The 26,241-nt window shown below is 38.7% G+C and overlaps 2 protein-coding genes across 8 annotated transcripts; one reads left to right on the forward strand and one right to left on the reverse strand.

Moving 5' to 3' along the window:
* Positions 1-712: 712 nt before the first annotated feature.
* On the reverse strand, positions 713-14,724 carry NIF3L1 (NGG1 interacting factor 3 like 1). Of its 6 annotated transcripts, none has more exons than XM_069486550.1 (7): positions 14,658-14,724; positions 12,072-12,532; positions 11,088-11,250; positions 7,949-8,075; positions 6,435-6,573; positions 4,797-4,880; positions 713-1,149 (listed from the first exon to the last, which is right to left on the reverse strand). In XM_069486550.1, the coding sequence occupies exons 2-7, from the start codon at positions 12,505-12,507 to the stop codon at positions 965-967; spliced, it is 1,134 nt and encodes a 377-aa protein (XP_069342651.1). In that variant the 5' UTR covers positions 12,508-12,532; positions 14,658-14,724; the 3' UTR covers positions 713-964. The 6 variants fall into 6 exon arrangements, with proteins under 6 accessions (XP_069342651.1, XP_069342568.1, XP_069342740.1 ...); XM_069486467.1 differs by having other exon boundaries at positions 12,072-12,714; XM_069486639.1 differs by having other exon boundaries at positions 12,072-12,524; positions 14,385-14,670.
* A 13-nt stretch (positions 14,725-14,737) lies between these two features.
* PPIL3 (peptidylprolyl isomerase like 3) lies at positions 14,738-26,172 on the forward strand. Of its 2 annotated transcripts, none has more exons than XM_069487080.1 (7): positions 14,738-14,796; positions 15,962-16,037; positions 17,175-17,249; positions 18,154-18,247; positions 18,874-18,941; positions 21,728-21,846; positions 25,669-25,973. In XM_069487080.1, exons 2-7 carry the CDS (start codon positions 16,035-16,037, stop codon positions 25,793-25,795), a joined length of 486 nt encoding a protein of 161 aa, XP_069343181.1. In that variant the 5' UTR covers positions 14,738-14,796; positions 15,962-16,034; the 3' UTR covers positions 25,796-25,973. The 2 variants fall into 2 exon arrangements, with proteins under 2 accessions (XP_069343181.1, XP_069343093.1); XM_069486992.1 differs by lacking the exon at positions 14,738-14,796 and adding an exon at positions 14,984-15,098 and having other exon boundaries at positions 15,954-16,037; positions 25,669-26,172.
* Positions 26,173-26,241: the final 69 nt, after the last annotated feature.

Genomic DNA, 26,241 nt, shown 5'->3' on the forward strand with positions numbered 1-26,241 from the left:
CAAAAATAAAAGGAAAAAAATCTCTCTCTCTTTATATATACATACATGTGGTATGGAAAAATAGCAAAAAGCATAAAGGTGATCCAAGAATGTCTAAAGTCTAGGGGATATTGCTTTGGCCATATGACTTGAAAACAAACAGTAGTCCTAGAAAGGTTACCTGCCCCGTCACAGTGGCAGCAGGCAGGCAGTGAGCCCCACAGCCCTGTACATGCTCCGTTTAAAGGGGCATCCAAGTAGATAAAGGGCCCAAATTAAATGGGGCAGGATGATATTTTGAGATATTTAATTTTGTTCTTCCTGCTCTGAATTTCACTCCCTGGCCCTGCCCTCTGTGTAAGGCAGCCAAGCTCAATGCCCCAGAGGGAAGTGAAAGAAAAAGCAGGAACAAAGGAGTATGAAAGGAAAAGAAAATTATAGGTGAGTCACCTACAAAGCCATAAAGCAATAGTAATATGATCATGTATATTAAAAAAAAAAAAACTCATCCTGGTTCTGAAATTTAGGTGGGAGATTGGAATTTAGGTGGAACTAGAACACAGACATATGGATAGTCCCTATCACCCCAAAAAGGCTACTACCTAGAAATAAGGGTTCTTATTTCTTAAAAACCCAAGTTTTTAAGTATATTTTTAAACTAAGGGCAGAGAGATCTAGATTGACATATTTCATCTATAACTAAACTAAGAAGAGAATTATTAGAACTACTTCCTAAGAATGTTAAGTAAACAGATTTTCATCAATCTTTGGTACAGTATATAATGAATATTTATTAATATAATAGTTACATCACAGTTTTAACCTTGAGCTACAGAACATTTGGTGAACCAGATTAACAAACTGGAAATGATAATACATTCTAAGACACTCCAGGAAGGACATGAACTCCTCTGATTCGTGTTATGAATTCGAGCTGGGATCCAACTGATTTGTAGATTGTGTAACCCTGATGTTCCTGTATGTATTATACCACTCGAAGAGGGTCCCTGTCTGTCTCTGACAGGATAATATTAATCTTATTCTCCAAATGAGCACCCAGCATATCTCGAAGGTCAGAAAGAAAGCCTCGTTCAGTGTTACTGTGTTCACAAAGGATGACATTTATTCCTTGGGAAGCAGCATCCAGAGTATCATGATGGGACATCTCACCTGCCAAAAAGGAAAGACAAATACTTACATACTAGACATGGAATCTGTGGAATGCTCAACCACAACAGCAGAAACACCAAGTTTGTATTCTGTATAAAGTAAACATAATACAATAGAATTACTTTTACACATAAATCTAAAAAGCTATGTACAATTTTCTTACATGTCCTCCAACTTAAAAAGAGAGAGACCATCTCACTGAGAATTCCAACTTCTTTCTCTTTAGCAGACCCCAAGACAAGTGTCCAATCCAACATATCCAGCCAGAAGCAGATCTGTAAGAACACCCATTCGAAGTGTTTCCACAATAAAATAAATGACTACTGCTAAGTAAAATAGGGTTTTCAGAAAGTGTGCTTCCCATGTAAGTAATAAATAAAATACCTCAGGAGAAATCCCAGGTATACTTCCCAGAAGACTCTTTTATGCTTTTGTGAGCACCAGTATTTTCAGCATCAACCTTATCTAACTCAAAAGGATGAAATGAGTTTAAGATTATTTCTTGATTAAAAACAAAGTATTTTTCTTTGCCTTAGGCAAAATTCCTAGAAATTCTGAAGTTATTGGTGGAAGAGGATCATCGTCTTTTGTGAAAAGATTTGAAGAGAACTAAAATATAATGTTTCGAATTTTTAAAAACACCGTTTGTGAATTTTATGACTTCTAATTTAAGAGGAAAAATGTACACAATTTGTTTTTTTCATAAAAGCATAATTTTTAACTATATTTAGAGACATAAAGGTATAAAAAAGGAAAAAAGTTTCATAGGAAAAAATGAGTTTATCCCCAGAAATTTTCAATTTCCCACACTTTCTCCCCAATATGTGTCATTTCACTATAAGGAATAGTTTTTATTCATGTACCTTTTAAAATATCTTAATCTATAATAGTAAAAGAAAGTAAAAAGGGAGAAAAAGACATTAAGGCGGTCCAGCTAGAAGCCATGCTTTAGGAAACATAAGTCTGGCTGCCTGGACTATTATAAACTCACTAGCTGGAGGAGGCACGAAACTGGGGAAATCACTGAAGACCCTGCAATAGCTGAAGCCAAAGAAAGAAGAGCTTGGCTCAGGATGGCAGTTGCAGGAAAGAGAGACAAGTGGGAGAGAATTTACATTTGCAAGGAGCAAGCTCCCCATCTGCCGGTCTTTATAGGATATTTCCCTTAACCCAATACCATGCAAACACTACCGCAGGCTCACAAGGGTGGTGAGCTTCAGTAGAAGCCAATATTTGGTCCTTTAGCTAGTGTTTCCCATCCCTGAAGTTATGTTCAAAGTGATGCCTCACATAACACAGACATCTAAAGGTAGCCAGGTAATATATGTACTATTTCTCCCTATAGCCAGATAGGAAAGGCATTTTAACATTTTGGAACTGTTTGAATTTATCTTATGAACACATTACTTTCAATTAAAAAAAAATTAAAGTTATTTATGAGGAAATAATCAGACACCCCAAAATGAGAGATAACCACAAAAAAAAGGCCTATAATCTTCAGAGATGTCAATGCTATGAAAATAAAGTTGAGGAACTATTCCAGATTGAAGGAAACTAAAGAGATGTAACAACTAAAGCAGTATGTGATCATGGATTGGATATGGATCAGAAAAAGAAATGCTATAGACCAGGCATGGTGGCTCATGCCCATAATCCTAGAACTTTGGGAGGATCGCTTCAGACCAGGAGTTTGAGACCAGCCTGAGCAACATAGTGAGACCCCATCTCTACAAAATATTTAAGAAATTAGCCAGGCGTGGTGGCACATGCCTGTAGTCCCCGGTACTGGGCAGGCTGAGGCAGGAGGATAGCTTGAGACCAGGAGTTTAAGGTTGAAGTGAGCTATGATGATGCCACAGCACTCCAGCTTGGGCAACAGAATGAGACCCTATCTCAAAAAAGAAAGGAAAGAAATGCTATAAATTTTGATCAACTGGCAAAATTTGAATATGGCCTGTATATCAAATAAGTGTTTTAACAATATTAAATTCCGGAATTTGGTAACTGTTCCATGGTTTTATAAAACAATGTCCTCATTCTTAGGTGATTATATGATGAAGTACTGAGAAGTAAAAAGTCGTCATGTCTGCAATTTATTCCAAAATGGTTCTGGAGGAAATATATAAATATATGTATAAATATATATTTTAACTTATACACACACATATATCCATAGAAAATGTACAACGTAAAAAAATATTACCATTAGTAATCTAGCTGAAGGGCATACAGGAGTTCATTGTACTATTCTTGCAATTTTTCTATAGGTCTGAAATTCCTTTTAAGTAAAATGTTAAAATGAATTTTAAAACAGCCACATACCATGCTATAAGATATTCAGTCAAATTGCCTGTATTTTGTAAGTTTATTTCAATCTGGTACAAATTTGAGGGCTTATAAAAACCTTACATCTTCAGAAAAAAACAGGAAACTGTCATGTACATTTTCAATTTATTAGTTCAGAGCAAGTCCATTGGGCTTGTTCAGATGCTTGTACTTTCTACTCTTCTGGACATGATAATGCTTTGAGTGCAGCCGCCTTTGTAAGAGTGTGCTGTATAATAAGTCATGGGTGTGGGAAGCAGCCAATGGGATGGCCAGAAGGTTAAGACCCTAGAGTCTGGTCCTAGAAGTGGGAAAAGTAATTCTTTAACTCTCTCCTAACCCTGAGGAGGAGCAGAGGTAGAAATGCAGCTGGTACCAGAAGGTCTACAAAGTGGGAATCCTTTAAAATGCCTCTAAATCCTTTGGATGAATAATGGGCCATGTGTGGCCATGTCCCTGAGTAGTAACTAGTTCAAGTAATTCTTTCAATAAAAATTAACCAGTACCTATCAGGTATTATTCTCAAGGAGAGAGTTATAAAGCCTGGGAGCCAGGTAAGTAACTTCTTCCCAACAGAAATGCATACTGGGGGTTAAGGATGAAATGACAGGGATCCGAGACGGGCAGAAGCAGGACAGTGTCAGAAAAGGCTCAGAGGAGGTCATCACGTATCACTGGCAGTACAAGGAAAGGGGCAAGGAAAGGGCATTCTAGTGAATGAAAACAGCATAAGCAAAGGCTACACGAAAGAGGATGCAACATTCAGGCTCTACCAGGACAGATACAGGAAATCACTGAAGTCTTTTAACCAGGACCGTTAACACCATCAAATCTATACTTTCAAAATTTAATTTTAGGGGAGTATCTGGAGTATAAGTTTAGAGGCTTGATGCAGTACTTCAGGTAGGAGATGGTGTTTGGGTAGAGATGAGGAGAAAGGTTCTAGAAAGATTATGGAGCTCAAACTGATAGGAATTGATGACTGGCTTTAGGTCTGAGTAAGATGAGACATTTTTCTAGCAAACATGACAGGGTGGAAAGTATCACTAACTAACATGAAATTTGAGAGGAATTAGGTTTAGGAAGAAGGTAGGTTAAATAAATGTTGAACATCAATTTTTGAGATAATCTAACAAATTATTGCATGGTTTGTTTCCCTCCACAAAGAATAAAATACATCCCTAATTCTGGTGTAGTTCCTGTTTAATTCAGGTATTTATTAGACATCATCTATGGGCCAGGCACTGTCCTAAAATCTGCTATTTTTGTATTTGTAAAAAATAAACCATAGTTGGGAAAGAGAAGTCTAAAGGCCATCCTACCTGTGAGGTAAAGGTCAGCCTCTACGCCCTGCAGAACGCTGCTCCCAGAACCAGCACAAAGGGCCACGACTTTGACTTGGGACTCTTCAAGATAAAAGAAACAAGAGACCAATGCTTTACAATTCCTTTCATTTTAATAATATAATTCGTACCCCAAGAATCCTAGATGTAATGCAGATTTCACTCCTGGTCTCATCACCAGTATATGAATTGTGCTTACTGAATTTTTAAAAAGACATTTTCCAATATAATCAAACAGATCATTCTTTGGTATTGCATAGCTAATCCAAGACAGTGTTATTACTCCTTTGGATGTGGCTGCACAAGCCCACTACCAGTGAGAAGTACTAATGGTGCAGCTCTAGGCTTTATCCCAATGCTGCTAGGTACACTGGTGAGAGGCAGGCAAGTACCACCTCTATTCTCAGGTGGGGAAAATGAGGAACTAAAAGGGCTAGTTAGAGGAATGCTACGAATGCATTTAGCACGTATTTTTTCAATATACTATTTATCCTCAAAGAGCATCCTCTGAAAAGTGAACTAACAGAAACTTTAAAACCAAAATCCAAGTAGTCAGCATTTAAGTTTCTAAAATGGACACTTTAATCCCACCTCTGCCATCCATTTCCTTTGGAAACTAACTCCCATGAGTTGTTTGACCTGTGAACTTTTGGATAAGTTACTTACGTCTCTGAAACTCAATTTTTGACCTATAAAATGGGAGTAAGGATGCCTACCACACAGTTAACAACAGTTAGCCCTTTAACTGTACTTAATATGCAGCAGTCACTGTGTCATGTCACATGGACTATAGTGCCACCAAGTTAGGTTTTATTATTCACGCAGTTTTTACAGATGAGGCTACTGGGACACAGAGGAGTTAAGTCATGCAGCAAGTAGGACAGACAAATTTGAACCCAGGTTGTCTGAGCTCAGAATTCATACCCGTAACGACTGTGCTCCACTGCTTTTGCAGTGGGAGCTCACAAACATAGGAAAGACACTCAGAACACTGTGGGCTCACTGCCAGTGACCAGCAACTGTCTGTTCAGTCTTTTTTTCCCAAAAGTACTAGGAAAAGCCAGAAGAAAAGACAGTGGCTACAAGACTTAGAAACTGCAGTGGATCAGAGCACTTAGTTTAACACCTCACTATAAAATATCATCAGTCATGTTAGGTGCAAAATTTATGTTATAATTGTAGCAATCATGATTCTAGCTCTCTTCCTGGCACACGGTAAGACTGCACTTTATGTCCTCTCAGGGCTACATTGGGTTATGTGACTAATTTTGGAAGATGAGCAGAATAACATGTTTCATTTCCAGCCTGGAAGTTTTAACTGACAGTTTTTTAAAACCCTCTAAAATAGTTTCCCTCTGCAGCAGCGACCAGTCTACAATGACCGGACTTTCTCTGCTGGCTGAGATGACCAGTAGCATGACTAAGAAATAAATCTTTTTGATTATTAAGCCAATTAGATGTCTTACACAGTGGAACCTTGCCAACCCCAATAGATGAAATCATCTCCTGGGAGCTACTAACACATTCCCTATCAATTATATCAATACAACTAAGAGTTTCAACCTTTGTCCAATATTATCAGTAGGTATATTGGATAAATGAAGGAGACATATTTACCTAAGGTCCTTCCTACTCCAAGAGCTAAGCGAATATGAGATAGTTTTAGGTGTCTTTTGATTCGCTCAATCATGGTTGCCAGGGAGACAGATTCATCCAGGGTGCACAATCGTCCCATTCCAGTATGCAGAAGCAACGGCTGAAGAGAAACAGAAGTTAGAAGCGCTGTCGCTGTCCATTATCAGTCCTAAAAAACCAAACTTATAGAACAAACAGCAAATGCTGAAATCAGTAAGACATGCACACTAGGAGCTTACTATAGCTAGCTCCACACTAAAGTTTGGGGCTGCAAACCTGACAGAAACATTGTGGTGTCTAGGAGCTCACAGCCTCCCAGAAGGGCAGACGGGCAGACGTTTAAATGAGTAATCATAATAAAAGCATTTAAATACAAGGTAGGTACTGTTGTTACAGGAGCATAAAGGAATACAAACTAAATGAGCTGGGACTTGGGGGTGGTACTTGGAGAAAGCAGATTCAAAGAAAGTTTTACCAGGACGTGGGTCTTAACTGTGCTAAAAAGCCTAGACTGCTTCCTGTAGGAGCCCAGTGAGGAGACCACTAATATCCCAGGTGAGGGAAGATGAGAGTTTCAAACACTGTGGTGGCAGAGCTAACAGAGATGAGAAACACTGAGGGACAGAATCAGCAGGGCTTGGACTTACGGAGCAAAGGAGGAATAGTGGAAACTTGGAAAATAAAGTAGATAATGTTACCTTAATATGGAATGGAATAAAACAAAAGAAAAGATATAAAGGGGTGGGGTAGGGATAAAGTCAATATTTGTATGTATTGGATGTGAAATGCTTGTGGGCTCTGTAGGTGGAAAATGTTCAGAAAGTAGTCAAAAGCCAGGCACAGTGGCTTACACCTGCAATCCTAGCACTTTGGGAGGCTAAGGTGGGAGGAGTGCTTGCTTGAGGACAGCAGTTCCAGACTAGCCTGAGCAAGAGTGAGACCCCCGTCTCTACAAAAATAGAGGCACGCATTTTTAGTGCCAGCTACTTGGGAGGCTGAGGCAGGAGGATTGCTTGAGCCCAGGAGCCTGAGTTTGCAGTGAACTATGATGATGCCACTGCAACAGAGACCCTGTCTCAATAAAAAACAAAAAAAGAAAGTAGTTGGAAATATGGGTTCTTTTATATTTTTTATTGCCCTTAGGAAAGCATTCTGAGCCAGAAAGTAAAGATATAGATTAAACCTGTAACTGTAACCAAGTCTATAATCCTGAAGAAGTACCAACATATTCCTATTCCTGGAATGTCTCCCTTTCTAAATATACTTTCCAGGGAATAGTATGCTGTCACTGCCACTTTATACTTCTTTAGGTAATAGTTAATGGCCTGTCGACAAAACAATTTACAAATGAATCTGCTGAAGAAAAATGCAAAGAAATGAAACTCAAATTGTATGCACTAAACATGTACAATTCTTAGTGTATCAATTATACCTCAATAAAGCTATTAGAAAATGCACAGTTATGTAAGATCAGGTGTATAAAATATTTTTATTACCTTCTCCAGTGATAGAATTTCAGTCTTCTGATAAAGTTGTTTGTTCTGGGAGAGAAAAGCCACCACCTCCATCAAAGCTTTCTGAGTACAATTCAGACTGATCCGTGTTTGTTCTTCATCATCAATCCTAGAAAAAACAAATCACTCATTGGTTTAGGATAATTATAACCAAAACGTGTTTTAAATAATCCACAGTTGACAAACCTGCTATAATAGGAGATTAGATTTACGTGGTACTAAGGATTTAACCAACAGAACCCATTTAATCCCAAACCAATCCATTTTCTAGAACAGTTTCTCACTGTAGTATGCATCTGAATCACCTGGGGGATTTACTAAAACAGTGCTGGCCCCGCCCCCAGAACTTCTGGTCTAGGTGGGGATCTGAGAATTTACCTTTCAAACAAGTTCCAGGTGATGCCAATGTTGCTGGTCCAGGGACCTCACTTTGAAACCCCTGTTCTTAATACCAACTGTGCACCAGAAACCTGCTCAGCTGGGCATGGTGGCATGTGCCTATAGTCTCAGCTACTTGGGAGGCTGAGAGGGGAAGCTCTCTCAAGCCCAGGAGTTCAAGAACAGCCTGGGTGATATAATGAGACCTGTCTCATAAGAAAAGTAATAATAAAATTAAAAAAAAAAAAATCTCGTGCGAACTTGTTAAAATGACAGCTGCTGGACCCATCTACAGATGCAGTGAAACAGAATATCTACGAATGGGGCTGGGGCAAAATAAACTTTTTACAAGCCAAAGATGGGGTAATTTTAAAATATCATTGAATAAACACGAGAATCTCCTGGGCAGATTCTCAAGCAAATCCCATTATAATCACACAGATTATAAAGCCAAAAATCTGCCGCTTTACTAAACACTTCATTAACAATGAGGCAGGAGGTTCTTGAATCACCGTCTGAGAAGCAGTGCTCTAGATCCTCTCCAAAAAGACTGGCATCAAGAAAGTTTTCTATTTAGAAAGAAGGGAGGGTGGCAGCTGGTCAGTGGCTTCTGGTCAGATATTCATCTTGAAGATGAGGTCATCACAGATCCTGGTCAGCTTGTCGTTTTCTTTAGTCTTCTGCTCCATCTTCTCCAGCAGGTGGATCCGCATCTGCTCCTTCCTCAGGCTCGCCTGGAACGCCAAGGCCTCTGCTTGGGCCTTACTCCAGACCTGGGCAATCTCCTCATTTGCCATCTTGAGCTTCTCTTCCATGTGGGCCTTCAGTGCTTGGTATCTCTGGCCCGCCTTGTCAATCCTCACTAAATACTCCTCAGCAACTCTTCGTTCTTGCGGTAGCCTTCAATCACCTCCTCCTGCTTCTCAAACCATTTGAAGGGGTCAGAGAAGGACTTTTCCATGAGGTTCGGGTCTGCAGTAAGTTGGTCTTTTTCTTTTAGAACTTTCTGGATTTCGGCTTTGGCAAGTCCCTCCTGTTTCTCGGCATCCTCCATTGCCTGGTACACGACTGTCTCAAACCTGTCCATGATCTACTCCAGCTCCAGGTTCTTCCCGTGGAGCTCCTCACACTTGCGTTTCAGCTCCTGGTTTTCCTCCTGTGTCACTTTCACTGCCACGTCCAGGTCCTTCTGGCTGTGCTGCAGCAGGTCCACGACGGCCCAATGGCAGGCAGGGGTGGGCTCCCAGGCATGAGGACACACGGAGGTGGGCCCGGCACGGGAACATCCAGCACTCCCAAGAAATCCAACTCTGGTGGATTTCCTGAGAAAGGCCAGTCTGCGTCGGGTGTGCTTTGTCCCACTGGCTGTGGTCACGGGTCGACGAAGACTGTTCTTCATTGTAATTATCTGTGGAACTTTGAAAAAAGAAGGAAAAACAATGCCTGGACCACTATCAAATGGTAAAACCCAGAAATTATCTGTAATATTAAAAAAACTGGAACCAAACTAAAAAGTCCCTCAGTAGGAAGAGGGATGCTTAAACTACAGTACACGCATAATCAGAAACACTACACAGCAATTAAGAAAGATCTTATACACTTACATGTGAAGATCTCTAAGACCTCCTGTTAGGTTAAAAAAAGGCAAAGACAGCACATCATTTAATTAAAACTGTGTAAAACAAAACTACATATTCATGTTCCTATACATGTTTGGAAAGATACCCATGTCTCTGAATAATTTTTTTTAATTCCCCAAAACTATTTCAGGACATTTGCAATGGTGTCTCTCTCTCTCTAAGACAGGGTCTCGCTCTGTTACCCAGGCTGGAGTGCAATGATACCATCATAGCTTACTTAATTGCAGCCTTGAATTCCTGGGCTGCTGTAATCCTCCCACCTCAGCCTCCTGAGTAGACGAACTATGGCACATGCCACCATACCCCGATAACTTTTTAAATTTTTTGTAAAGACAAGGTCTTGTTATGTCTCTCAGGCTAATCTCAAACTCCTGGCCTCAAGCAATCCTCCTGCCTCAGCCTCCTAAAGTGCTGGGATTACAGGTACAAGCTAATGCCCCAGCCAGGAGTGATTTTACTATAAGCAATCTATACTTAAAAACAACTCATCAAAGAGATCACTTTTTGGTTGTAGCCCAATATGTGTTTTAATATTAATAAAAAGGCACTATATTTACCTTTGTTTTTCTAAAACATTGTTAAAGCCTAGCTTTGTATAACTTGTCCTTGATGTTCCCACAGGTTTTAGGACAAATAAGCCTAAGAGAAGATCTCCTATCTCTGCCCTAAATAATTCAGTGATTGATCTCATAAGAGGCACTTAAATGTATTCTTCCCATAAAGTGCCTGGGAATCACTGATTTGCTGGGAACCAATAAATGTAGGCCTTATGTTACCTCTACATCACTAGGGTCTATCTATATTCTCTAAAGTAAAAACTACCTTTCAACATTACCAGGAGGATTACAAATACTGTATGTAAAATGCATAGTATAGTCTCTCCTATGTAGAAAATAGTAAGTGTTACCTATCATTTTTATTGTTTTGAAAAGATTCCATAGTTCTCTTATTCTAGGACCCATGTGCAAATGAGAAGTATGCTGATTTGTAAACCAACCCTAGGGAAAATGATTTCCTTCAAACCTAAATACCAGGGTTACACACTTTCTTAAGGAATAATGCTTACACATAAATACACACAAAAAGAGAAAAATAAATTGTACCTAGCAGAAAAAGAAGCGACAGAAACATCTACGATTCCTTTCACTGCAGACATGACTTTGTCCAGGTCTTGGGTGTGATTAACGTTGAATTCTACTCGGTGGGTTCCCTCTGTAGGGTAGTTGGGTGCTTTGGAAGGATGTATGGGCCTGGAGGTGCAAGCTCCTAGAGAAAAAATTGTGGAGAAGTGGGAATTTCTGTGGGTTTTTTTTTTTTTAAGATTAAAAAGATAAACTATTATAGGCAAAATTTATAAGAAATAACTTTTTAAAAAGATTCATTCTCATATGCTTATATGAGTATACACACACATATATTCCCCTTAGATATACAGCCCCCATAATGTAGGGCTTCGGCATGGACATACAAAATCAAACTATTTAGAGAATTATTTTCCAGAAGATTCTTAAATTTCAGAAAAATTTGGACAAGAAAGACTGACTCATGGGTTTTTAGATGATACAAAGAATTGTCGACTGCTTGGTAACTCTACCTATGTAAATCATGATTCAGGTTGCAAATGCTCATAATCTGTTTGACCATATTAATCTAGATCATATTATCATAAAAGTTTCAGCCCAAAATGAGTACACTAAAAAGATTTATTAAAATAAAGCTGAAACACTATTGTGTATTCCCTCATTCCCGCATAAATAAACATTCAATAAAACCCAGATATCTATTTAACTGACATATCAAGTGTTTTCTGGAAAGCCCTGTACTTTCAATTCAACAAGCATTTTTTGAGTGCTGGGTGCTAGGTACTGTGCCACATAGTGAGAAATCACAAAGCTCAGTCCAGCAATGAAGACTTCTTATGCTCTCTTTATTCAGTAAGGATAAAAATGTTTCATTTTTCAAATAAAATTCATTTGCCAAGTTTCAGCAACATTTAAATGCCCTCCCTACTCCAAACTTTATAAGACATTCTAAAGTTTCAAAGGATTTGTAGGAAAATATTAAATATGAAAGAAGAGGCTTCTCACCAAGTCCTTTAGCCAACCAGTTGTTGACGCCCTGGGGTGCAGCATCATAGGCTGTGTGAGGAGAGTAGATACCAACTCTGTTCTCCAGAGCTCGGATCACCAGGCGCTCCTTCCAGGTTTTCCAGGTTATGCGCTTCATGGGTCGGAAAATAGGTGGATGGTAGGAGAGAATGAGATCTGCTTTCTTTTGCAGCGCCTCCTCCATCACTTCCTCAGTCAAGTCATTGGTCAGGAAGAGTGTGTGTACAGTATGTGGTGGGCTTGGTTCCACCAGTAATCCAACATTGTCCCAACTCTCAGCAAATGAGAGGGATGCAAAGTCATTCAGTGAGGAAAGGAGAGCCTTCAAATCCATGAAGGAACGGGAAGAATTGCAGATTGGGGAATCTACAAGCCGGACTGTTGTGGGGACCAGGCGTACACAAGATGACAACATACAGAAATCAGGTCAAACTGAGTGTCTGAAGGCAAAACACAGAAAATGGTACACACAGATACTTTAGGCATGGATCTTTGAGGTATCAAAGCATATGGGCAAAAGAGTTGTCGTCAGAGAGATCTGGGTCCAAATAGTGGCTCTGACACCTACCAGCACATTGTAGTTTAGGTAAGTCATTTAACCTCGTGGAGCTTGTTTTCTTACCTACAAAATGGAGATACTATAATCTACCTCACACACCATCCAGAGGAGCAAATGAATATGTCGCCTAGCAAAGCCTGGTACATAATATACAAATGCTCATCTCCTCCACCCAGCCACCACACCTTTGTTCTTATTCTTCCTACCCTTGTTTCAACCACCCTCCTCCCTAATCCTTTGAGACAGAGTCTCATTCTGTTGCCCGGGCTAGAGTGCCGTGGCATCAGCCTAGCTCACAGCAACCTCAAACTCCTGGGCTCAAGCAATCCTCCTGCCTCAGCCTTCCGAGTAGCTGGGATGACAGGCATGCGCCACCATGCCCAGCTAATTTTTTGTATGTATATTTTTAGCTGTCTGGCTAATTTCCTTCTATTTTTAGTAGAGATGGGGTCTTGCTCTTGCTCAGGCTGGTCTCGAACTCCTGAGCTCCAGCAATCCACCTGCCTCGGCCTCCCACAGTGCTAGGATTACAGGCGTGAGCCACCGCGCCCAGCCCCTAATCCTTTTCTCTAAATATTACCATTCCTTTTTCCAAGACCCCCTTCAACTTCCTAAATAAAGCTTTTCTTGACAAGTCTTCCTTTTTGGCGTTTTCCCCCAATCCTTCCCTTCCCTCCCCCCATTCTCACATTACACATTTCTGTTGGTCTGTCTCCCCCAGTATGCTAAAGTTGCTGGAGAATAGGAACTATCTTTAATAAATCTCAGTGTCACCAGCATCGGCCAGCACTAAATGCTTACTGCAGACTGACAGTTCCCCTCTCCTGACTACAACAGAATTGAGTTGGGATGGCATCTACTGGCACTAAAAAATGCTTTACCAAAAAGTATAATATTTAAAATTTCAAGTGCTTTATCAGCAAGAATCAAGGTACAGATAGGTCACTTTAGAAATGGGCAGGATCAAGGCAGAAGGCAAGAGCTGCTGCTCCTCAATCAATAACATCTGCTTCAAAAGGCCGGGCTCAAGAGGTGGGAGAGGTGTAGGCTAAATCATCTGTATCCAACAAAAAACCAGAAAGCTTGGCAAAAGGGAAGGTGGAAGGACAATGAGGAGCTGGAAAAAAACTCTTGGCTCTAAAATATGAAAACCGTAAAATTAGTAAATGTTTAATCAAGTAACTACAAAAGATTAATATTCTCAACCTCATTCTTTAAGTACCCACATTTTTGTTTTTGAAGAAAAGCATTTCATGGTATGCACAATATTTAACAAGACAGCATAACCAATTGTAAATTTAAATACCCGTAACGCAATTATTTAAAAAGCAAATTATTTTCAACATTTCTACTGCAAAAATGTTTAATGAGATGAACACACTTATTTAACACGAAATGATGTGGGGCCTCCAAAAGCCACTCGAGGTCTTAACACTACTCCACTCTCCAGACTCTTCTAAATGTGGCAAGCGCCAAAGTTAACAACAATGGGAGGGAGCACAGCATGGTGGTTAATAGCACTGACTCTGAAGCCAGACTGGATCCCAGAGCCATTGCTGTGTAACCACGGGCAAATTACTTACCCTCTGCAGTTTCCTCCTCTGAAGAAAGGAAATAGTGCCTAGCTCATGTTGTCGCGAGATTTAAACGTTTGTAAAGCTAGAAACAGTGCCTGTCCTAGAGTAAGCACTGTGTTTGCTATTTTTAAGTAACACTGACAACCTGCAAACTGCTCCAAGTGACTTCATCTTTTCCTCATTTCAGTGCCACTTCAGTCCTTTTCCAGGACAGTGAAGAGCCAGGTGACACAGCCAGTAACTTGAGTCAGGACCCCCGTCCCACTAAGTGCCCAAGGTTCTCATGCGGCAGGGCAGTTTTCTGTCCTAGTCTCCTCTTCTGCCTTCTTCCTCTGCAGCACCACCATAACATTCACAATCTGCCCTAACCAAGACCTACCCCGAGGGTCACAGCTACCCACGCGGCTATTTAGATTACCCACTACTCACCAGTCCCGGAAACCCTCCTAAAATGCGTCACTTCCGGTCCTGCGCTGCAGCTCCTGGCGTTGTGGCAATGGGCTGGGGGAAGGAGCTGAGCGGAAGTGGTCCAGACCTTTTTACAGCCCAGTCTAAAGAACTGCTTGAGGTAGTTCTGGGTTATGTTTCTTGTCCTAGTGTAATTATTAATAGAGCGCCCTTTCACCGTCAGATTTCAAGTGGGTGGGATAAATTACAATATTCGTCTAGTTCTAGTCGTTTTAGTTTGAGATAGGAAGGAGAGGAGAGAGAGAAAGAGGTGAAGAAGTAAGGGGCGTTCTCTCTAATGGGTCCCACGCTTAACTTCCGGTAGTCCAAAGAAATTATAATTTTGAACCAGTTGACTTATACAGGCATCTTTGGTTGCCTTTTTCCTGTTTTAACAACGGCTGTGCTAACCGAAGTGGTTAAGTAAGTAACTATGGAGGAACGTCATTCATTCTTTAAAGTACTCAAATGCTTGCTGAGCTCTGTGTTGGCACTGGTTTAGTTTCTGGGATGGTTCGAGTGAACATTCTGGGCGGAGAGGCTGTTGGAACGTCAGAATAAATGAGGAAAGTTCATAGTGTGTTAGTGATACATGCTATGGGAAAAGGAAATAGGGCAGGTCCTAGAGTTAGAGCAGTTTTGTTTTGAGACAGGATCTCGCTCTGTCTCCCAGGCTGGTGTGCAGTTGCGTCATCGTATTATAGCTCACTGCAACCTCAAACTTGTGGTCTTAAGGGATCCTTCTGCCTCAGCCTCCCTAAGTAGGTGGGACTACAAGCACGCGCCACCACGCCTGTCTAACTTTTCTGATTTTTGTAGAGACGGGGGTCTTGCTCTTTTTCAGAACTACTTCCTGATCTCAAGCAATCCTATCCCAAATTGCTAGGATTAGAGGTGTGAGCCACCCACCCTGCCTAAAGCAGCTTTAAATAGGGTTGTTAGGGCGATTAAACTTGACACATGAGCGGAGACTTGGAGGTGAGGAAATTAGCTGTACAAATGTCTGAGTGTAAGCATTCCAGGAAAAGGGAAAAGCCAGTGGCTAGACCCTAAGGTGGGGAGGTACCTGGAGGACTTGCAAGGAGGCTCTTGAAGAAGAGTAAGAGAAGTGGGAAGGAAATTGGGGGCTTGAGTAGGGTAGTTGTTTCTCCTCATCACTATTATAGCTGGATTTTTATTAGGGGGATGCTCTTCGAGGATTTTTTCTTTTGAATATACAGTACAGATGAGTGTGAGTTAAGATGATAGAAAAATGATCTTAATTCTTTTTTCTTTGAGGAATAAAGACTTAGTTTTGAGCGTCTCTTGGGAAGACTGTGAGATATTAAATAGTCCTTCCTGAAACCATCAAGAAGAAAAATGGTAAGTTTTGTAGAATTCTTATGAAATGCCTTCCATAAGACATTGTAAGTAATTTTTAGAAAGTTAAGGGAAGTAAAAGTGCATGGAAATTTTAGTGGCAAGACAGAGAAATTATAGGCTGTGGAAGCATACAATATAGAATGATCCGCTAAAAACCAGAAATAAGCAAAATTGTTTTTAAATTCTTTAATGTTTTCACTTAAAATGCACAGAATTTACCTGTATGGAAAAAGATTGATTACAGGTTAGAGACGGAAAGGGGAAGTTGGAGGAGGAGAAGAAAATAGCCAAGTGTAATACTTTTAATTGGATTCTTTTGCTGTGAGTCCAAAGTGGGCAACTAGAATTTGAAGTGGAAGAAAAGCAGTGAGAATAGTACCCTGCTCCTCCCACACACACTCTTAACCTGAATCTTCAACCTGGCCATGCTGTCTAACTGCTACATACTATGGTAGGAAGAGAAATGAAAAAGACTATGGTAGGAAGATAAATGAAAAAGGAAGCCTCCAAATAATTTTCTCCCTGTCTGGAATAGGGTATCAAAGGAGTATATAAGTTAATAAAAAACAGGTAAACAAAAACAACAACAAAAAAAAAGTAAGAAAGAGCACTATAGTTACCTCTGTACATTTAGGATATAGAAACACCCTTTCTATGTTTGTTATCTTTAGTAAATAAATGAATTGTTTTTAGCCCTATTTTTCAGAATTAAAGTACTTAAAGAAAATGATGGAAATTATGTTTTGAAAAATCATTATGCTATCATTTATCAGTAAATCATGATGTTGGTAAATTGCCATATAAATCAATAATACTAACAACAATTTTTAAATTTTTATTGATGAAAAAATTCAAAATTAAAATAATTATTTCCATCACAATATTTGCTTCCAAATTTTTAGCATAGGTAGCACTTTATCCTAACATTTATATTTATCTTCTGGAGTTACTTTTCTGCCTTTGAAATGAATTTTGAGGAAGAAGTACAACTTCCTGCTATGTAGATGAATAATCTCTGAAGTGGTATTTCTTTCTGTCTGTTTTTATTCAGATTGTCATTTTGAACATTCATTCAGGGAAATAATGCAGTGGATAAAGTCACCTAAGGATATCTCATTTGCTCTCTCTCCTTTTTAGTCTGTGACATTGCATACAGATGTAGGTGATATTAAAATAGAAGTCTTTTGTGAGAGAACACCTAAAACATGTGAGGTGAGTACCATTATTTACATAGTAAATACCAGCTAAAATACAACAGGATAACAATTTGGAAATCAAATTATCTAACCTGAACAACAGCAAAACTTTCTGTAAAACCATTTTAAGGAAAAACTAGCCAAGATATCTTCTGGCCTAATTTCCACTTTTCTTTCCTGACGTCAAAGATGGATCAAAGAGAAGGTAGATAATTTTTCTGTAACCATAGAATGGCTAGTATCTTTTCCTTTTGGCTCATTTGTCCTCAGGAAACATAATCATTAGGATATTAGAAAAAAGAACTGTTCTATACATTATTTTACCTGTTTAAATGACAAGGATAGAAGGAAGAAGAGTCAGCTGTATGTATGTATTCATTCACACATACATATATGAATTGTGAAAGGCTGTCTTGCCAAGGTCCAGGGATACAGTGATTAGCAACAGACATTTCTTGCCTTCTTGGAACTAATATTTTTGCTGGGAAAATAGGCAGGGTGGGAAGATTAAGTAATTCTAAAAGGTGATAATGCCTTGAAGGAAATAAGGGTTGAGATAGAGAATAATGGGAAAGGAACTACTTTATGGAAGAAGGTGAGGGCAGGCCTAGTCAAAGAAGTAGTGCTTTGATTGTAGAAGGTATGATGTCATCTCCATCGCAAGAGATATAAAAAGAACATTCTATGTATAGAAGTAGCAGAAACAAAGGCCCCAAGAGGGGGAAATCTGCCCTTTTTTTAAATTGTAAGAATGCTGATGGGGTTAATGTAGTGAGTAACAGGGAAGGGGTTCTTAAATGAAATGTAGAGATAAGCCAGTCCTGCAGGGCTTGTTAGGCCCTGCTGAAGATTTTGTATTTTATTCCAAGAGCAGAAGGAAGCTGTTGAAGTGTCTCAATCATTGTTTTTATTCTCTTCAGAATTTCTTGGCTCTTTGTGCCAGTAATTACTACAATGGCTGTATATTTCATAGAAATATCAAGGGTTTCATGGTTCAAACAGGAGATCCAACAGGTAAGTTATTCCATTAACTAAAATCTAGGGAATTAGATATATAGTATGAAGAAGAGGGTAAAAGGAAAATACAAAAAGAAAAGCATGCAGAGTTTTTATAACCGGGCTGCCTTACCATAGCAAGAATTTTTTTTTTTTTTTAGACAGAGTCTTGCTCTCTCCTGGGCTAGAATGCAGTGGAGTCATCATACCTCACTCAGCCTTCTGAGTGGCTGGGACTACAGGGGCACGCCACCACACCCAGCTAATTTTTCTATTTTTTGTAGAGAAAGGGTCTCACTCTTGCTTAAGCTGGTCTCGAACTCCTGAGCTCAAGTGATCCTCCTGCCTCAGCCTCTCAGAATGCTAGGATTACAAGCGTGAGCCATTGCGCCCAGCCCATAGCAAGAAATTTTAAGCAAAAGCTATTAGCACCTACCCCTAAAATATTGATAGGAAGGGTTGTTCTTTCTTGGTTTTTGTAGGTATTTTTATTCTTCTGTAAAGCGAAAATTGGTAAAGTGCAAGAGGCCATATCAAATTTTATGTGTATTTAAAGAGTTCTATATAAAGCAGCCCTTAACTTTTAGGAAAGAGCCCTTTTCAACTTTAGATACTTCTTTTGATTTGCTTGTCTTGTAATATAGGTACTGGAAGAGGAGGTAGCAGTATCTGGGGCAAGAAGTTTGAGGATGAATACAGTGAATATCTTAAGGTATATCCCCAGTGCTTCAAAAATCTTTTTTCTCATGCCTTGGTTACACTTGGAAACTTGATACATGTGTTGTATAATAGTAACACAAGTTAACATTACTAAATGAATATACTTTTTTGTGGTTTTGCACACTTGTTAAATGATGTCAGGGAGAAAATTATAAGTGGCAGTTCTTGTCTGACATTTATATTGGAATCTCACCATCTCATGGATCTTGATATTAAGTGAGCTCACCTTTGAGCCCAATCTGAAATATTTAACTATTAGTAGTAATATACCAAAGGAAATTAATATCTCACTATAAAATTCATGTTAGAATGACATGAATCAGTGGCCTTTTTTGAGAGTGGGGAGGAAAGATTATCAAACCTGGTTGCAATATTGCCCATAGTCAATCCTCAACTTTTATCATTTTCCTTTTTTTTTTTTTTTGCATTTATTTTTTATTTATATACATTCATCGGGTACAAGTGTAGTTTTGTTACATTGGTACATTGCATTGTGGTGAAGTCAGGGTATAATTGTCTGTTAGATGTTTGAAATTCCTGTATTGACTTAATACCTGTGATAGATCTCAGCTAGGTTAAAGAGAAGTGCATATAAATAAATCTTCATCATGGTAAATTAGAGATTTTTAATATTGTTTGTTATATTTTTCTGTACTTTTCAAACTTTTTAAAGAATCTTTTTTTTTTCTAAAATTAACAACTAGTGCTCGCCTATTTTTAAAAATCAGTTTCACTTCCCATAGATAACTTCAGTTAACTATTATGTGGTCTTTCAAACTTTGTACCTGCATATAATAACTTTATAATTAGAAGAAAGCTGATAAATTCTCAAGAACATGCAATTGAAGTTATATTTCAGTTACATTAAAATATACCCACAAACATTCTGAAAAAGAATTCATTGTGGTATATATCTCTGAATAATGATACTAGGAATAATTTATCTTGTTTTTGCTTTTCTATCATAAAGAAATATATTAGCTTTGTTATAGGAGTTGGGGTTGATAGGTAGTAAACTTTTTGAAAAGTCAACCTTTTCCTGAGTTAGAAACTAAACCCTTTCTAGGCATTAATTGCTACATTAATGACTTTCCATATACCAGTTGAAAACCAGTGACTGGCTGTGAGAAAATCACCTGTGGAAAATTCAGAACTATAAACGATCAGGGCCTAACCCTCCAAAAAATAGAGATGAACAGTCAGCAGGACTGGTTAGGACCTTGACTATATTTTAAGGTTCCTTGGTGATTCCTTTGCAGCCATGGTTAAGAACCATTATCTTTTGTAAAATACACCAAGGTTGCAGAAGTATAATGAATGTTCACATACTGACCCAGCAATTCCATTCCCAAATGTTTACCCAAAAGAAACTTGTATGTGTGCACAAGAGACATGTACAGGAGTGTTCCTAATGTACTAGTTGTAATAGTAAAAATCTAGAAACAACCCAAATGTCCATTGATTATAGAGTGGATAAATTTTGGTATATTCAATAGTGAAATATCACACAGCAGTAAAAAAAAAAAAAAAAAATGAATGAACTATAGCTGCATATACATGTATGAATCTAAGACACTATAACAATGTTAAGTGTAAAAAGCATTTCCTAGGAAACTAATGTTGTGTGATGTCATAGAGTTCAGAAGGAAAAGGAAACAATGTTTAGGCATCTATAAGTGTATCACAATAGTGGTTACCTCTTGGAGAGGTTGAGGTAAGACATAGTTGGAGAGGAGCTCATAGGCATTTGCAACAAATTGGTCAATTTTAACTCTGAGCGCTGGGAAATGTGTTAATGGGTGCTTATTAACTTAAAAAATGGTACCTATATTCTTGTGTATGTATTAAGTATTACATTTGATTGCTAGGTATCTTTTAGGGAGATAAAGCAATAATATATTGATGTAGCTGCATCTCTGTGGCATGTTAGTGACACCTGATGAATAGCTAAAGCTAGAATAATCAGTGGAGTTACTTGAAATATATTTTATATTTGGGCACCTCCCTGTAACATGTTCACAGTCATGTCTTTAGTCTTTTCAGTAAGGCCCTCTTAATTCCTGTCCACATTCCCATGTACACAAATAGTATTATGCTGTTATAGCTGGATGAGCTCTTAGATCATCCAGTCCTGGGGTTATGAACTGACTGCCCTTGGGAGGGGAAGATCCACGGATGCATTCTCTATGGCCATCAGTTTAAAAAAAAACTTTTAATGCCATTAGTGAATAGATAACTATTGAATCATTTTGCCAGACTTCATCTCTCCCTAATTCTTCTGTCCTGCCCAACTGTCATTTTATCTGCTTGACCCTTGTGAGCATCTGAACTATGAAAAGACCCCTGAACTAGTCCAACTTCCCTTGTTTTACAGATAAAGAAACTAGCAAGAGTCCAGTGTATATGAGAAGAGATTATGGGGATTTTGATTTTGTTGTGCACCTGATCGTTTTATTCCAGCACACTATCCCTTAATATAAATGTAAGGATTATTTTTGTTATACGTTGCTATTGCTAAAAGTGTTTGTGGCTGTACTTCTTCAAAGTGAAAATGAAATTAATTGAGGAATAGGATTTGTTATATAACAATTTACATACAGGTTTTCAGGGATACAGATAATTCAGAAACTGAACATTTGAATTAGCCCTAATAGAAGCTGGTTAAATGTTTTTTCTTGGTCCCTTAAATATTAACAAGGTAAAAAGTGCATGTCTTGTTTTAATCCTGTATTTGGAATATTTATATTAAAACATACCTAATACTTTGGTCTTTTTCAGCACAATGTTAGAGGTGTTGTATCTATGGCTAATAATGGCCCAAACACCAATGGATCTCAGTTCTTCATCACCTATGGCAAGCAGCCACATTTGGACATGAAATACACAGTATTTGGAAAGTAAGTATTTTGGTTATGGTTTTCTTTGACATTTCAATGCAAGGGGTACATTGCTTGGCTGTGATAGTAGCATAACTACTATTGAAAAGAGCAGTATGAGAGCAAGTGCACCTAGAGTTTAAGTCCACCACTTACTAGCTCTGTGACTTTGGGAAAGTTGTAACTTCTCGGAGCCTCATGTTACTTAATTTGTAAAAGAGGGGCAAATAATTTTTTTTCAGGATTGTTATGCAAATTAACAGTAATGTGTCTGTTTTCATTAAGAATAGCATTTCACCGCAACTAACAGAGCTGGCAAATAGTGGCATAAACAAGATGGACTGGCGTGGTGGTTCCAGGCACCTCTGTCTTTCTTCACAACTATCTTCCATCAAGCATGCTCATGGTCATAATTTGGGCAGTGCAGCTCCACTCAAAACATCTGTGTGCCAGGCAGAAAGGAGGAGAAAAGACAAACGGTACTTGCCAGCTGAGTCAGCCCCCTTTTAAAGAACTTTGCTGGAAGACCCAGAACTTAGTAATGTGGCCACCCCTTACCAAAAAGGGAGGGTAGAAGATGGTTTTCAGCTGGACACATTGCCACTCTCGCTATCAGAGAGAAAATCAGATTGGAAAATCAGATTTCTTTGCGTAAGAAGAAGAGAAGGGTGGATCCTAGGGAAGTGTTTAGCAGTTTCTGCTAGAATATCCATTGCAAGTGCTATACCTGGTTTTATAAATTTTATAAATCAGGGGGAAGTAAATTCATCTGTTCATTCAATAGATATTTACCATGCTTAAAAATAGACCAAGGCACATTTCTAGAGTTTGTTCTAATAGTTTGAATGCCAAGTTAGGTTAATTAAAAATAGATGACTGTACAACTTTTCTTTTTCATTCTATATATATGTGTCTAATTTATACATTATTAAGGTTCAATGAAACTAATGAACTATTACAGCATCTAGTAGTTTTTGTGCATATGTAAATAATCCAGTTTCCCTTCCTTTTATTTTCTCCCTTATTCAAAATTATTTATCAGTAATAACCAAGATTTATTTTATAGGATTTGTGACAAAACTGTAGCGTTTAGAACAAGGGAAGATGATCCATAGCTTTCCTTTGTCTCTCCAAGAGGCCCATGTCCCAGATAATTGACTAGACTCAACCTGCCTCTGTTCTACCTGCCCCAGTCCCCTACTTGTTTTTCTTTTTTCCTGAGACCTGAGTTTCCTATATCCTCTGTTTCTCTTACTGACTTAGAAGGTGGGAAAACCTTTAAGATTTACAATTTAGAGGCCGGGCAAGGTGGCTCACACCTGTAATTCTAATCCTAGCACTGTAGGAGGCTGAGGCTGTCAACAGTGCCTGAGCTCAGAAGTTCAAGACAAGCCTGAACAAGAGCCAGACCCTCGTTTCTACTAAAAATAGAAAAAATTAGCTGGGTGTGGTGACACATATCTGTAAGTCCCATCCCAGCTACTCAGGAGGCTCACTTGAGCCCAGGAATTTGAGGTTGCAGTGAGCTATGATGATGCCACCGCACTCTAGATGGGGCGACAGAGCAAGACTCTGCTTCAAAAAAAAGACTTAAAATTTGAAGACTTTAATTGTCCCACATTTCAGAGTAAAATAAAAAATTTTGGGTTAAGTTACCATTTTAATGGAAATACAAAATAAAATGCAAATGTGTTGTTTTTTAAAGTACATGCTACTTGTTGAACCTCCCTAATCTGAAAATCTGAAATTCAAAATCTGAAACTTTGTGAGCACTGACATGATGCCACAAGTAGAAAATTCCACACCTGACCTCATGTGATGGATTGCAGTCAAAAGTTAGTTTCATGCACAAAATTATTTAAAATATTTTATAGTCAGGCACAGTGGTTTATGCCTGTAATCCTAGCACTTTGGAAGGCTGAGGCAGGAGAATAGCTTGAGGCTAGGGCTTTGAGACCAGCTTGAGCAAGAGTAAGACCCCGTCTCTACAAAAAATAGAAAAATTAGCTGTGTGTGGTGGCACATGCCTGTAGTCCCAGCTACTTGGGAGGCTGAGGCAGGAGGATTGCTCGAGCCCAGGAGTTTGGCGTTGCAGTGAGCTATGATGATGGCACTGCACTCCGCCTGGGCAACAGAGTGAGACTCTGTTTCAGAAAAAAAAATTGTATAAAATTACCTTCAGGCCATGGATATAAGGTATACATAAAACATAAATGAATTTCATCTTTAGATTTGGGTCCCATCCCTCAGATATCTTATTATGTATATGCAAATATTCCAAAATCAGGAAAAAGTCCAAAATCTGAAACACTGCTGGTCCCAAGTATTTCTGATAAGGGATATTTAGCCTATATAAATCTTGGGAATTGATTTGAATTACACTAGGAGGTATAATCTAAAAAGCCACTCTTTCTTAGCAAATGTTTTAGACTCCAATTTCCAGAACATGTATTTGAAGAATAGCTGTCAATATTTTTTCTTGGTGTTAATATGAAGTGGAGTTGCTGGAGGCTGAGTTAACTGTCAATCTTCTCTTGTCTTGTTGTTATTATCACTTTTTATTGTTGTCCAGAAGCAAAAAGTGGAAACACCATATTTAAACGATAAAGTATGTATCCACCTACTTCAGGACTTTCAGTGTAGGGCAATACTAATCATAGTGTCATCCTACATACTTTCTCCAGGTATTTCCTATGGCAAAGAAATCCTTATGACTGGTATGATATTGTGATATAATAAGCAATATATATTTGGTCTTCATTTTTGGTTACTGGGACAGGGCTCCTAAAACCCTTGGAATTTCCTGAGTGGTAGGAGAGGAATATTTTATTATTCATAATTAGCCCCTTTCAACTATATTTGAGTTTATGCTAATGAGGTGATTCTTGGTGGGCCCCTAGATAGCTTCAGGATGGGAGCCAGCTGCCCAAGGAATCAGCCATGTACTTAGAGAATTGGAACTTTCAGCTGTACTTTCCAACCCCCATCCCTGACCTCTAGGAAGGAGAGGAGGAATGGAGATTGAGGCCAGTCAGCAATGGCCAGTGATTTAATCAGTAGTGCCTACATAATGGAGCCTCCTGGAAAACCTCAACAGGGTTTGGAGAGCTGGGTTGAGGAGGACATGTAGGTGCAGAAGCTCTGTGCCCCTCTCCTATATTATGTCCTATGCAGCTCTTCCATTTGGCTTTTCCTGAGTTGGGTCCTTTATAATAAGCCATAATAATAAGTAAAGTGCTTTCCTGAGTTCTGTGAGCCATTTTAGCAAATTTTCAAACAGAGCAGGGGGTATGGGAATCCCCAAGTCATATCTGGTTTGGCAGAAGTACAGATCACAACCTGGGACTTGGAACTGGCATCTGAAGTGGGGAGCAGTCTTGTGGAGCCAACTTGTGGGATCTTTGGTCACACTGAGTAGTGTTGGAATTAAATTGTAGAATACCCAGAGAATTGGAGAATTGGGAAAATACACATATTTAGTATCAAGTTTTGTGAGAGTATAGAAAAACAATTTGTTTCCCTTTAACTGGTTATATTGGCCCCATCTGTAGCTATTCTGTGACTGTATGAGTAAGGTAGAATATAATTTTAGGTACATTGATGGAAATATTCCTAGCCTTTGTATTGTTGACTAAGGGCATGAAAACAAATTTTTATTTTGAATTTTGATCCATATGTATGGCAGAAAATCAAGTCAATATTTTGTTGTACATTCAACTAGAGAATTTAAAGAAGTATAAAACATGATCCTTTTCTCTTAAGGAGACTATAATTGCTATTGAAATGTGGATATTATATTGCAGTCTGAGGAAATTTTCATGCATTGTATTGTTTCTTTTTCAGGGTAATAGATGGTCTGGAAACTCTAGATGAATTGGAGAAGTTGCCAGTAAATGAGAAGACATATCGACCTCTTAATGATGTGCACATTAAGGACATAACTATTCATGCCAATCCATTTGCTCAGTAGCTATAATAGACCTGGACAAATACTTGGCAAACTATTTGCTGGAACACACCTATTGTGGTTTGCCTAGTTTTAATTATGTCAGAGATTGCATCATCCATCTGCTTGTTTACAACTAAGATCTTCTGTGAAACGGTGGTATCAAGAAGAGCCCAACAGCTTTTACCCCCATTCTTAGAGCCTGTTCTTTACACCAACTATTATCTAATGTATTTTTCAAATTTTAATATAAAAAATACCTTTTGTTTAATTTTTGTTACATATAAACTTTCATTTTTAAATGCTAAGCCTCAGTTAAGTGCTGAGTACCCTAATTTTTGAGTACCCTAATTACATACTCCTACTATATCTAGTCCATACCCTGGAAGTATTATTTTCTATAAATTATTCACTATATGCAGTTGGAAAGAGGAGGGACAGTGTAGAGAGATTGTCTAGAAAGGCCAGCC

Source organism: Eulemur rufifrons, chromosome 1 (genome assembly GCF_041146395.1).
Source record: "Eulemur rufifrons isolate Redbay chromosome 1, OSU_ERuf_1, whole genome shotgun sequence".
NCBI classification, from domain to species: domain Eukaryota; kingdom Metazoa; phylum Chordata; class Mammalia; order Primates; family Lemuridae; genus Eulemur; species Eulemur rufifrons.